The sequence below is a fragment of the Notolabrus celidotus genome, chromosome 4 (genome assembly GCF_009762535.1).
Source record: "Notolabrus celidotus isolate fNotCel1 chromosome 4, fNotCel1.pri, whole genome shotgun sequence".
NCBI lineage: Eukaryota > Metazoa > Chordata > Actinopteri > Labriformes > Labridae > Notolabrus > Notolabrus celidotus.
The window spans coordinates 16,218,671-16,232,717 of NC_048275.1; the positions used below are offsets into that span (position 1 = coordinate 16,218,671).

A 14,047-nucleotide genomic window follows, 5' to 3' on the forward strand; every position below is an offset into this window, starting at 1 on the left:
TGCTTATTTTAATTACACATATTATTTATTATATATATATATTTTATTTTATTTTATTTTATTTTATTTTATATACTTTATTGTTGTTGGTGTGCATTGGTCTCAATTCTAAAATCCATTTTTGTTTTTCAATATATCTAGCCATCATTTCTTTTCTGCTTTCTTGTTTTCAATTGCTGTAAAGCACTCTGGGTTGCCATTTGATTTGTATGAAAGGTTCTATATAAATAAAGCTTGATTGATTGGTTGATTGATGTTGAAACAAGAAAGAATTATACAGACTGAATTTGATTTTGGAAAAACTTATATAAGTATGGATTGAAAACAGGTAACATATCATTCATTCTTAGTTTAAAATGTGATGTTTTAGAAACACAGAACCAGTCACATCAAAAGGTTTATTGGAGTGTAAACTGACTGCTGCATGATGTGACAAGGTTTTGCTGTCTTTTCTGTTATGATTTACAAAACACACTTAACAAAAGCTGTCATCGAACTAAAATAACCCAACTGCATCATAAAATGACCCAACATCCAAAATGCAACCCAACATTGACTGTGGTGAAGACCTCTGTCTAACGTCAGTCACCAACTAGACAAAGACAAGTGAACAGCAGGGGAGCATTGGAAACTTATTCTGGTCAAGTGGTTAGATCAATATTTGTAAATGTATTGATAGAAGGCTTTTGTTTGGGGAAACTTAACTCATTATGTCACAAAGTTTGTAATAATGAACATGATCACATATGATGACCTTCGGTTTGGATGTTTTTGAAAGAAACTGAAAAAATGAACTGGCCAACATTTTTATAAACAAATCAAAATCCTGATGCTAATTCTTACAAAACAACATTTTGTATTGACTTTTTTTTTTAGTCAATTTAATAATTTTTACCCCCCCCCCCCCCAAAAAAAAACCATATGGCACTTCATGGTAAATAACTCCGGAAGTTGCCTTTTGAGAGTGTAATAATAAATCTGACATTAAACGTATTTCTTTCCACTTCAATAAGAAACCTTGATGAAGTGAATGTGTGCATTTTTTTTAAAAAGAGATATGCAAAGAAAATATGTTTTGTATGCCAGGAAATGATTGTAAAGAAATGAACAGAGGTTTGTTTTGAAAAGGATTCTGGCAAAACGGCTCAATAAGAAAAGTCACATGGGAACAGTTTTCTCTTTTATAATTTGTTGTTGTTTTGTGCTGCAATTGATTCCAAATATTTATTACAATGATGTATTAGATTTCTTCAAAATTAATTGAATGTTATTTTTCATTACAGCAGGAATGAGCAGTTCCTATTGTTAGCATCTGTCAATTGAACCAACAGTGTCATGTTTAAATGATCAATAGCTTACAGCCCCGACAAACTGTTTATGATCTGCTGTTTTGATGGTGTACATGTACTCTTCATCCTTTGTTTTATTCAAACCAAGAAACTAAAATTTGAGAGAATTTTAGGAGTCCAAGAATTGGTGATGCCTCATTAATCTAAAACTTCCCTCTCATTAGCCACACTATCCATTTCAGACTGCTCTTTACTCCGACTCAATATCCATTCCAGCAGATCCATACAGAGATCAGAACTCAAGGAGAGCTCAAAGTGGGACTCACACTTCTTGAAGATTTAAGTTTTCTTTTTTCTTATTTTCATCCTGTTGGTGCCTGGAGGAAAACTACAACCAGTTGACTCCATGATGGTCATTTGTTGTTAATATTTCAGCCTGAAAGTAAACAGTCAAATTGGGTTTGATTAATCTTCCTTAGAGGGCAAAAACCTCATGAATCTGAAACGTCTGAGGCATTAACAGAAACATCCACTTCATGAACTCTTTACTCCAGTGGATCCAAACAGAGATCTAAACTCAACACTTAGAGTGAGCTGGGGTTTGTGATATGTCCAGCCCTCAAAGATTAACAGTTTTATGTTCTCTATATTGATACATTATGATTTTAATACTGGTCTTTATCTGCTGTCATACAATTTAACACTAAAGAATGCTAGTTCCTACTTGTATTGTTCACTTTTTCTGCCCTGAAATATTGTGTCCTCTAATTCAGGAAAGATATACAGTGAACTTATGAATACCAAAGAACTTTACAACAACTCAAGGATACTTATACTGCTTTCAAAAGCCAATAAAGGGTTTTTAAAAAAGATATAAAAGAAAAGCAAAGCAACTTCCTTTTGAGAAGGTCTCAAAAAGACAAGTTTAAAAGACTAAAATAAAACAGATGATAAAAATAAACTTGTGAAGAATATAGAGCAACTCTTAAGCACATAATCAATGAGTATTTACTTAAATTGATTATAGTTGAGGCAAAATTAGAGGTAAAACAAGAGCAAAGCTGAAATAATCTATCAGTAAAGTGGTTATTTAAAAAAATATATATATATATCTTTTTTAATGAAACTACACTAATTATCTGTCAGTATTTAGTGTACAGTTGTATGTTAGCCATGAAAAATTGTTTAAAATGTCACATTAGGCAGCTGATTTCTCATGGTATGTGTACTTTTTTTTATTTGTAGACCTTTAAAATACAAAGCAATGATTAACTAACCAATGAGTTCAGAGAAATATCAGCAGACTAATGGATATAAACATTGATTAGTCTGAGGTCTTTGTTTTCTTTTATTCTGAATTACAGAGAGGGAGCAAAGATCAGAGCTCAACGTAAGCAGTGTTTCAGGGAGTTGATTCTCTACCTGCTGCAACCCATAGCTGTTTAAAGATGTGCCAGTAGACGCACTATATTATCATCCTATAGACAGGCTAATCCATTACCAGCCTTCTTGCGGTGCGAGTGAAATACTCGTATTAGGGCAACTGTGCGTTCAGAGGCATCATTCAGGACAATGAGCTATAGCCAGAGAGTGACAAGCTAGAAAAATGTCCCCACTTTTCAGGCTGTACAAATGACGTTTGGCCACGATAACTCAGAACTGGACACTTCATTTCAAGTCGGGAGCTGGCCGGCCAGTCAAAAGCTATTATACCATCTTCTTTATTTGTGGCCCATGGTTTTGGTAGTGGGGCCATCAAATAAATACTGCTAAAATGCCACTTCAGTCAAAAATATTGGCCAATTCCTTCTCTGGCGTGACTGGGTCCGGATGGCAACCTGTTTCTGATGGTATAAACCTTTAAGAGTCAGGTGGTCGGACAGCCCGCATCCATCAGGCCCAACGGCACCATGAAAAGTGAAAAGTAGTGACCATGCGACTGATCCCTCACAGCCTTTGTCAAAGCATGATAGTCAAATGAATTGATTACTAATCTATCATTGGAGAACTCCTTGCTTGGAGGAATAATCACTCACCAATAAAGAACAAATGGCTGTGAATACATTTCAAGGATGACAATCTTTGTGGTTTAATAGTCTAATTTGTCACTTGTGACAGTGCATTTGATTGTTCTCAATATTTCAGGCAGTAGGAATGGTGGACAGAATCACAGCGGGTTGTCAGATACCGGGCTGAGGTGTGTGAATTTGTCGAGTGGTGCTTTAATACGGTAATAAGGCAGTCAGATGAACACTTAGACTTCCTGAAGTGACAGCAGCTTTATCGCGCATCGCCTCATAAAGTCCCATCATATCTGTTTGCTACTATTATCAAATGGCTGTTTAGCATGCTTCTGTGTGCGAGTGTGAGAAAGAGAGGGTGTGTGTGTGCTGAGCGTGTTGACACGAGAGCACAAAAAGATCATTATGAAAACTGAGACAGTCCCAACTGAAGGCAGAACAACTGGAGATTTTGAGTTTTTTACAAGAAAAATAAGCCCATCCTCCCACGCTCAAGTGAAACATTTCTCTTTGCAGCTCATACTCCCTCCTGAAGCCCACGCAGCTATGGTCAAACTTAGGTCAATAAAATGTCTGTCTGTCCATTGAGTTGCCCGATCCATCAGAAGATGAAAGTTTGTCTTTAAAGGACAGATAGAATTCAGTGGAGACAGAGCGGGCCCTTTCTGTGAGGCATGCAGGAAATTAATCAAGGAAATGGGGTTTTTGGTGTGCCTATATCACATCTAATCTATCCTTTGTCCACATGTAGCCGGCTCCAAGCCTCACCAATCAAGAGCGACACGCTGGCTTTATGAAAAGCCACTTGTTCCCTGCATAATTGGGGGGTCTCATTGCTGAGTTAAATGGGAGGCGGAGGCCGAGGGAGGGGCCGTCTTGTTTGCCCATGTAAAGTGTGATCCAGATAATAGCATTCTCATCAAAGGCGGCAATTACATTCATTACATCGGCGCAAGGCGCGCCTGCAAGGAAATTAAGTGGTGAGAGGAAAGAAAAGCTTAATATATACCTCCTTTATCCTATCCCCCACCCCTCAGTTCTTTTTCAAATGCTCCTCGTGGAGCCGGAGACCTCAAGAAAGAAACAGTCTCAGTCAGAGAAGAATAAATCTTGTCAAAGTCCCCCTTCACCTTTCTGTTTCCAAGAGGCTCCCGTCTATCGTTACTATGGCTGCACTTGTCTGGGATTAAAAAGCTTTTCCAGGAGGGTAATCTCTAATGCAGCTTTTACACGCGCCCAACAAATGACACCAAGTCTTTAAAAACTGCTCAAGACCTTCTCTAAATTAAATTCCAATTTCTTTCAGGAGAGGAGGAGCAAATCAATTGTCTTGTGTGGCGTTAAACCACAAACAGCCTGTAAATCAAGCGCTTAAGAGGAGAAGGGAACCTTTTCATTGAGGCCTTTTGAATGTGAATCAGAGCAAGTGGATAACACTGCAACCTTCTCAAAGACAGGTGTTATCCCTGAGCCCATTCTGCATGTGGCCGTGTTTTTGTATTCAGACTCACTCGAATAATTTAGCTCAATCCTGTGAGGGTTTTGAGTTCAAGTTAGACCTTTTCAAATGTTAAGTATATTAGTAATTGTATTAAAATAGAGACATTTTGGATTAACTTGTTTATATTGCATTAGATATTGTGTAACTGTAACCAAAGGTTTTCAACTAAATGAAGAACAATGTAGGAAGTCATCTCTATACAGGTTTCATTGTGTGACCACAGCATCTTGGCGAGTAAATGCCAGCCCTAGCAAGCCCTATTAGGAGTATTACCTGCTCCTAGTCTCATTAATATATTCTCACTGCCCTTTAAAGAACACCTTAATATATCGTGCAGTGGACATGTCATTAATGCAAAATTAAGTTTGACCAATTGTTCCTCTTAGTATTTTTAGGCTTAAAAGCCATCCTTCAAACCAAAAGCTGCAGTGGTTCCAATGCTGAGTTGAAGTTATACTCGGGACTATTGTTTTAACGATTTGCACATTTAAATAAACAACAAAACTGTGTAAATAAATGAGAATACAGAGAAGTACGCACTTTGTCTTTAGCTGCTGACAAATCATTGTGGCTGTGTGTAAATTATTTAACAGGATCTGGCTCTGGTGGAAACCTGAGCATAATTAAATTGCAATAAAATAACATTAGTGTGGACAGGCTGTTAGAAGGTGATGTAATTGGCTGCTCTTGCGGTCATGGTTCAACTGACAAGGTCGACTGTCACGTCTTACGAGGGCCCTGCACACGCTGTACCTGGGGACTGGCAGCTGACACAGATAGGGACTAACAGTACACTCAGCGTCCTGTACAGTGACAGCCATGATGTGTGCAATCTTGATAATTCAAGCCTTTTCTGTAAGGTTAGGACTTTTAGGAAATACTAGCCTACAGCCTGTGCTTTGTATCTCATGTCATGTGTCCTGTGTGTGGGACAGTGGGATGCACCTGTTTCATCACTGAGACATGTGCGCCATCTAGTGTCCAGATGATGAGCTGCACCCAGATGTGGGGGAGGCATCAGCAGGTTCATACGCAGATTCAAATGCTCCTGTTAAAACACAATGGAATAGAGTATTTCAATGTTTAGTTATGCTCTACAAGAATACATTCACACGACATGCACAAGCACCGTTCTTATAGAGAACAGTGTAGAGAGGTAGTTAAATTTTTAACACAAAGCAAGTGACTCATGTTACAAAGTAAAGAATTCACAGGTGGCAGGTTTACATTACTGCTGTAACTCTTTTACCCTGACAGAAGCAGTTGTAATGTGGTAAAAGGATACAGAGGTCTCATTCAACTTGGTCGTTTATCATCTACTCCTCGGTGGTTTTCTAACAACTCTGACACATATGTGGCAATATGATCTTCACCATGCGCTTACTGATAAATTATTGATTGTGATAAAACATGAATAAGTCAATAGCTTTTGAAAGTAATGCAATTGTTGTGCCTCATTTGCCACTTCTGCATAATTGCAGGCTTTACATTTGAAAGTGTGTCAGGTCACGAATGTGAGTGGATATGTTATCACCCAACTTCCACTGGAGGTGGGACTACATTGGTGTTTCCTCATGTTGTTGTAAAACAATGCCAGTTGGATAAAGAGTATTGTTAAATGTTTGGCTGATACTTTTACAAATCCTTTTTTCGTTAGCTATCCACAGGGCCACGTGGAAATCATTCACTTTTGTACAAGCCCATTAGACAAGGCAAGGCAGCTTTATTTGTATAGCGCATTTCATACACGAGGGGAACTCAATTTGCTTTACATTAAAACATTGGAAACATTCAGACAGGCATAAAAGAACATAATTAAAATGACAAATATAATAAAACAGAGAAGAAAAGGAAAATTAGAAATATATTAAAAATTACATTAAAATTTTAATTTAAAGTGGGTTAAAATGAGCTAAGATAGGAAGGCAGTGGCAAATAAAAAAAGTCTTAATCTTTGATTTAAAAGAGGTGAGAGTTGGAGCGGACCTACAGCTTTCACGGAGTATTTTCCAGATATGTGGTGCATAATGACTAAACGCTGCTTCACCATGTTTCGTTCTGATTCCGGGACTGAAAGCAGACCAGTACCTGATGACCTCAGAGGTCGAGGTGGTTCATAAAGTAGTAGCAGATCAGCAATGTATTTCGGGCCTAAACCATTCAGTGCTTTATAAACCATCAGCAGGGTTTTAAAGTTTAAATGCTGACACTAAACACAAATACCCAAGTAGGGCCTCATCCAAACATTTCTTTGCTGACTTGACATAAACACTTTTTTTCCCTCAAAGTAAATGATTTAAATAAGGGAAGGAAAAGGGTTGCATAGTTTGTTGAATTGTAAATAACCCTGTGTAATATAGCTTTAAAAACTTTCCAGCTAGCTGTAAGATATTTGTTGGAAGATGTTTGCTGGGTTCCCACTCTTTTCCAGAGATTTTCCAGGACATTTCAAGGACATTTTCAGTGATGATCAAGCTGGTATGACAGTCTAAATTGAGTTCCTAATTTAGTTTCTAAATAGTCTAATATGTTCCTATGAGTGGAAGTCTACGTTGAAGACATGCAGTCTATGGCTATCCATGAAATCATCTCTTACCTGCTTAAAAATGATGGCAAATTGATTATAGTACAATGCAACCGCAGATGGACAGCACTTCATTAGTGCAACCAAGTAACAATGATGGCCAACTCTCATCTCAGCTTTCTCTTTTCTCAAAAATTATAAAATTAGCTAAGAAAAAACAAAAGAGCCAGCAAAGGAATCTGGAAACTGCCTTACTGAAATAAATTATTATTATTATTATTATTATTATTAATAATAATAATAATAATCAGAGGATCAGTGCATAAATTGACCTAAATAGATCTGAATGACAAAAATGGCCTCAAATGTTGAATGGGGATGTGTTTTTTTAACCTTGTTAAATCGCACACAGTCCTGTTGGAATAATTTTCCAGGACAATCCGTGATTTCCCAGGACATTTAACTTTTTCCCTCATTTTCCAGGTGTTTTCCAGAACTGGAAAACTGTTTTCCGGGTTTTCCAGTTTTTCCAGGGCACGTGGGAACCCTGTGTTTGGAATGCTTATATAGTTTTTAAAAACATTTGAAATAACTAACCGGTGCCTACTTGGACGAATACTATAGGTCATAAACCCGAGCAACGTCGATGTATATGTTAGAAGATCATTTTTGATGAACTATATCTTACCTAATCCTCGGTGGAGTGTTTCCAGGCCTTGTTCACAATCAAAATTAAAAACGTCGGTCTTTATAGACGATTAAACTTTGATATGGTGCATTGTTGATTCATATGTCACTGCACACATGATGTAAAAATTAAGATATATTTTTGTCAATGTAATGAACATTGTAGGTAATTGTATTACTTTGTATTCCGAGCGAAGTTTCGTGCTTCAGTGGTGGGAACCTTTCTTCGCGGAATAGTAAAATTGTTACCGGACGGATTTTATCGGCGCACACTAAGTGAACTTTCACCCCCGATCTGGTTTATTGTTTTGATTTAGCAGGCTGTCTCTCCGTGTGGGCGAACAGGATTGAAAACAAAATACACTTGTCACCGTCGAGGATTTAAACAAATCACGGTAGAAAATAATGAGTGTGTCAAGTAGATACCGACGATCCTGTTGACAAATATGCTTTCTTCATGATAGGCTAGCGTACGTAGCTTTGGTAACAACATGACGATGATGCTGAGCGGTGTGTAGGAGCGACCCAGACATTGGATTGTGCTGATTTCCTGCTTGTCAATCAGAGATTCTGAGGATTATCTTGTCTTTGTGTCTGGATAGCAACAAAACAGCCTCCCTAACCAAACAAAACAAATCACATTCAGCCGAAAGTTAAAGAGGTAGGTCTGCCTCTCGAAAACATCAGCTAGCTAACGTTGACGAAAGTGACTTTTTGACATCTTAATTGGTTGCATGATGGCTTTTTTTGTGTGACATTTAAGCCAAGTAGGAAATTCCCTGTACTAATGCCTCTTCGTTTTTGCCCTTAGTAATTGTGCTGGACTGGAAATCTGCAGCACTATAATTCAATGGGTGAAGAAAAACCGGACACGCTGGATTTCGTGAAGGATTTTCAGGAGTATCTGAGCCAGCAGACTCAACATGTCAACATGATATCAGGCTCTGTTAGTGGTGTGAAGGAGGTGGACGAGATGCCACCAGGTAACAATGTGTCAACAAGTTGTTGTTTTTAAAGCTCCTGTGAGGAGTTTCTGAGTCGTTATGAAACAGGCTGAAATCAACAATCATGCCCCTTTATGACCCTCAAAATCAAACAAAACCATTAGAAAATATTTTAACAGTTTCTGTTTCATAATTTTTAAATTTTAAATTAACACTAAAGAACGCTAGTTCCTACTTATATTGTTCACTTTTTCTGCCCTGAAATATTGTGCCCTCTTATTCAGGAAAGATATACAGTGAACTTATGAATACCAAAGAACCCTGCAACAACTCAAGGACACTTATACTGCTTTCAAAAGGCAATAAAGGGTTTTTAAAGGAGATATAAAAGAAAGGCAAAGCAACAGAATGTCTCAAAAAGACCAGTATAAAAGACTAAAATAAAACAGATGATAAAAATAAACTTATGAAGAATATAGTGCAACTCTTAAGCACATAATCAATGAGTATTTACTTAAATTGATTATATTTGAGGCAAAATAAGAGGTCAAACAAGAGCAAAGCTGAAATAACCTATCAGTAAATTGGTTATTTTAAAAAGACACAGAAACATTTATATTTTTTAATGAAACCATACTAATTATCTGTCAGTATTTAGTGTATAGTTGTATGTTAGCCATGCAAATGTGTTTAAAATCATAGACTTTTTAAAGCCTGAAACAGCTCTGAGGGGGTAGGTGTGAGACGAGGTGATCAACAGCACATCAAAGAAAAACCCTTTTAGTACTTTTTCTGCAGCAAATATTCTTAATGACTATTAATTGAAAGCAGGAGGAGATTTCATGTCAGAAACATAATTAATTCAGCAACGATAGAGGTATCACTTTGTCCACACGGGGCGCCAAAGCCAACGCAACAGAAAGTTCCTCACAGGAGCTTTAATCACCGTTCAGCGTAAATTAAGACGTATATCAGGGTTCCTCATTTAGAGAAACTATACACTGTTCATTTTTAGGCAAGCATCTGGCAGACTTCCAATGTGAATGCTATGCTTGATTATCTGCCACGTTAGTTGTCAAAATACAACAAAAGTACCTGCAACATATCACTGATGAATAATACATTTCATTATGGTGGTATGGTGGGGAATAGACTTGTTAATCATCTGATGAATGCTGATGACTTAGTCATCCTGTCGCCGTACAGTGCTGGCCTACAGCAACTGCTCAGAATATGCTCTAGCTATGGTGTTCAGCATGACATCAAGTTCAACAGCAAAAAGAGTGTTATAATGATTGTGAAAGCCAAGGATGATCAGAAGCAAAACTTTCCTTCTTTTTGTATCTCTGATCAAGTGCTTAGTGTAGTGGACAAAGTCAAATATCTGGGGGACATTATCAGAAATGATTTATGTGATGATGATGATCTGCAGCGACAGTGCTGTAAACTTTATGCACAAGCCAATATGCTGGCACGTAAGTTTCCAATGTGCACAGATAATATTAAAACAGAGCTTTTTAGAGCTTCCTCTTTATATACCATTTGTGGTGCAGTTACAGTAGAGCTAAAATAAAAAAGCTTCAGGTAGCATATAATGATGCATATCGAATTTTCTTAAACTACCAAGATGGACCAGTGCAAGTTTTATGTTTGTATCAAACAATGTCCCTACGTTTCATGCTGTACTGAGAAATTTGATGTATAAATGTATGTGTCGCTTAGCTGATTCTGAAAATGACATTTTAAGGGAGCTCAGTCAACCGTCATTAAGTGACACAAGGTATTTTCTTGCTTTTGGAAACATTGGAACAAAAGCCTTTTTATGCTCTGATCAAAATGAATGTGTAAACTGTGGTCATATGATCTTTTTATTCTTGCTGGACATGTATTTTACTTATTTTTAGTCTTTTATATTACTCTTGTGCTGTTATGGACCTATGAGTCTAAAATAAAGTCTATCTATCTATCTATCTATCTATCTATCTATCTATCTATCTATCTATCTATCTATCTATCTATCTATTGGTTTAGAATGTACAGTCATTGTTTGTTGTAGTACTTATTTTTCTTTGTATAAGTTATATGTCCTGCTAATGTGTCTATAATGTGTTTAAAGACTGCAGTCAGAATGGACTGGATCACCCCTCTGTGGACATGTCACTGGAGGACAGCACAGGGATCCTAGTGGATGGTTTTGAGAGGACCTACGATGGCAAGCTTAAGTGCCGTTACTGCAACTATGCCACCAGAGGAACAGCAAGGCTCATTGAGCACATCCGAATACACACAGGTCAGTAGTCAAGATACATTTCTATAGGATATATAACCTTTGCAGAGTTTTTTATTTACCCTTTATTTCTCAATTTTACAGGAGAGAAACCTCACCGCTGCCACCTCTGCCCATTTGCCTCGGCCTACGAGCGCCACCTGGAAGCCCACATGAGGTCCCACACAGGCGAGAAGCCATATAAGTGTGAGCTGTGCTCCTTCCGCTGCAGCGATCGTAGCAACCTGTCCCACCATCGCCGGCGACGCCACAAACTCCTTCCAATGAAAGGTGCTCGCTCTCTCTCCCACAAGAAAATGCTTAGTGTTTTACAGAAGAAGGCCAGCTCTCTGGGCTATGGCCGACGACTCCTCATCAACTTCAGCCCCCCTTCTATGGTGGTGCACAAGGCGGACAATGTGAATGACTTCTCCCATGAGCTGCCTCACTTGCGTCAGGAAACATATGATAATCAGAGTCGAGCAGTGGAGGATGGGCACTCAACAAATCAAAACCACCATCATCATGATATGGTTATGGATAACCCCCTGAACCAGCTGTCTACCCTGGCAGGCCAGTTGGCCAGCCTTCCTTCTGAGTCCCAGGCCCAGACTCAGCCTCCCATGTCTCCGGGAGCAGAATCTATCGTGGATGAGAAGCCCTTCCTCATCCAACAGCCCCACCCTGCCACCGCTCCTGTTGCTGTCACGGCCAGCATGGCCCACGCTTCCTCCTCTTCCCCAATCACCCCAGAGCCGCGGGCTCCTCCCCACAGCAATTGCAGCCCAGGAGGGGGACCCTGCAGCGAGCATAGTGGGCGCACCAGTACCCCTAGTATCTCCAACAGTCAACCCAGTACACCAGCCCCTGGCCTGTCTGCCCCACTTCAGGACCCCCATATGCTGCATCACTGCCAGCACTGTGATATCTACTTCCCCGACAATATCCTCTACACCATCCACATGGGCTGCCATGGGTATGAGAACCCATTTCAGTGCAACATCTGTGGCCACAAGTGCAAGAGCAAGTATGACTTTGCCTGCCACTTTGCCCGTGGGCAGCACAAGTGAAGGATAAGTGAAGAAAACTGAATGAACTTTCAATGGACAGCTTGTTATTTTTATTTCATAGCAATTTTATTTATTGGTCTTATACTTGGCCTTGATGTAGCCTAGCCTTTGAATGATGTACTCATACAGGAAGATGGACACAGTCAGATGGTTTCTTTTTGTATGGTGCCCATTCAAGTGTATTGTAAAGAAGTGATCAGTGTTTCAGAAGGTTGAGAATTTATTTGTGGTGGTGGAGGGAGGCTCATTATTATCTAATCTGTCATCAACATTAAGTAGTAAAACAACCATTCACATAGCCAGATTAAGGAGCTAGTGGGTGCACAAATACACAACATTCCTTATTTGTCAGGTTTATCATTTTGTTCCCTGGGGGAATTGATGAGAGAAGCTCAGGAATGAGAAAAGTAATGGTGTTCTTCTGAGCCTCCCATAAGAACATTATGAACACATTTTTAAAAAGTGGATACTGAAAGATATACAATCACTGTTGGGCATGCCAGAGCAGCCAGTTGGCTCTCATTTTCCGGAGCTTGTCCCTTTAAGATGTACTAGGTGCTACACAAATATATAAACCTTTTTTTTTTTTTACCATGTGAGCCACCCAAATAAGTTCTCAACACTCCTGTAGTTACATCCAAAGATTGGGCACGATGATTATATAACACAGGAGTGGACCTGTTGACCTGGAGTGATCTTACTTTAGCCTTGTTGAAATTACTTGAGTGGTTGATGCATTACTACTCTTTCTTTGCAGTGCCTGACATGGTCACTTTTCTTGTGTGGCCAAGACAGAGAGGACTGTTATTTTGAAGTTTAATAGATATTATCACAAATTTCCTCTTCTTGCTGTAATGGATAGGCCCGGAGCCTTTGACAGAAAAGGTTGGCCGTTGTAGTTTTCTATGGTAGCCACGATTTGCCAAAACTCTGTTCCATGAATGCTGCTAAAGAAACTTTGGGATCAAAACTAAAAGGAAGGTATCTTACAGTGAAAAGCTGACCAGACTTTGTATCAGTGAGTTCGTTTTGGTCAGCCAATCAAGTTGTGAAACTAGATTTTGTAGAAGTTGTGTTTTTGAAATCCCTCCACACAGTGCCCTTCTTCATCAGTTTCACCAGTTTTGTTTAAAAGCTTTATCGTATCCATTTAGTTCATCATCTCACACTTGGACCTTTTGATATTGTAAGAAGTCACTTTGATATCCAGTATCTCCATGTTTAGGACAGAATCACAAAGTCTTGTGTCTCATGTGAACACTTTCAGAATTGTGACGTAGCACCAGGGATGCCATGTTTCAGCCTTTGTGGTGACACTCACTGAGATTCCCCCGTTGGATCCCTTTCTGAATATTTATTACTGAGTATTGTATTCTGAGTGGTTGGATAGATGTTCAGTGTCAAAAAAGCAAAACATGATGCAGTAAGACTGCTTCTTTAGTAAGATTGTTCTTTGTATTGGGTACTGTTGTCTGTTGCTTGGCAACACACGTGGAGAAAATAGTTACTGTTTTTAGGACCACCTCCTCGTCACCATGCTTACCAGTAATAGGGGCATCCAGTAATGACTGCCTTATGTTGTCTCAGTGTGTTGTAGGCTCATAGGTAATGGTGAATGTCGAAGCCTGTTGGCGATCACTCTCTCCCTCTGGGATGGCAAATCATTTTATTGTGACACAGTTTAATCAAACTAATTTATAAGTAAAGTGTTTTCTAACTGAGCTGTGCTTTGTCTCTTGTTTCCA

At 38.8% G+C, this 14,047-nt stretch overlaps 2 protein-coding genes across 5 annotated transcripts in view; one reads left to right on the forward strand and one right to left on the reverse strand.

Annotated features, from left to right (window-relative positions):
* Nucleotides 1–8,267, reverse strand: part of LOC117812092 (G-protein coupled receptor 26-like) — a 158,577-nt gene extending 150,310 nt beyond the window's left edge. Inside the window, exons 1-2 of one of the 3 annotated variants that reach the window (XR_004631129.1) lie at nucleotides 8,024–8,267; nucleotides 5,757–5,859 (exon numbers count right to left, since the gene is read on the reverse strand). The gene's annotated coding sequence lies outside the window, so the exon portion shown is untranslated. Of the gene's footprint in view, nucleotides 1–5,756; nucleotides 5,862–8,023 lie in introns of those variants that run through there. The other 2 variants (XR_004631131.1, XR_004631130.1) reach the window with 2 other exon arrangements.
* Nucleotides 8,254–14,029, forward strand: ikzf5 (IKAROS family zinc finger 5). Of its 2 annotated transcripts, XM_034682694.1 has the most exons (5): nucleotides 8,254–8,532; nucleotides 8,625–8,683; nucleotides 8,834–9,005; nucleotides 11,083–11,256; nucleotides 11,338–14,029. In XM_034682694.1, exons 3-5 carry the CDS (start codon nucleotides 8,873–8,875, stop codon nucleotides 12,300–12,302), a joined length of 1,272 nt encoding a protein of 423 aa, XP_034538585.1. In that variant the 5' UTR covers nucleotides 8,254–8,532; nucleotides 8,625–8,683; nucleotides 8,834–8,872; the 3' UTR covers nucleotides 12,303–14,029. The 2 variants fall into 2 exon arrangements, with proteins under 2 accessions (XP_034538585.1, XP_034538584.1); XM_034682693.1 differs by having other exon boundaries at nucleotides 8,256–8,683.
* Nucleotides 14,030–14,047: the final 18 nt, after the last annotated feature.

Excerpts from the sequence above, each read along its gene's own strand:
- ikzf5 (XM_034682694.1), top strand. The coding sequence starts at position 8,873 with ATGGGTGAAGAAAAACCGGACACGCTGGATTTCGTGAAGGATTTTCAG. Across the intron at positions 9,006-11,082 it reads GGTGGACGAGATGCCACCAG|ACTGCAGTCAGAATGGACTG; the intron begins GTAACAATGTGT and ends ATGTGTTTAAAG. Across the intron at positions 11,257-11,337 it reads GCACATCCGAATACACACAG|GAGAGAAACCTCACCGCTGC; the intron begins GTCAGTAGTCAA and ends TCAATTTTACAG.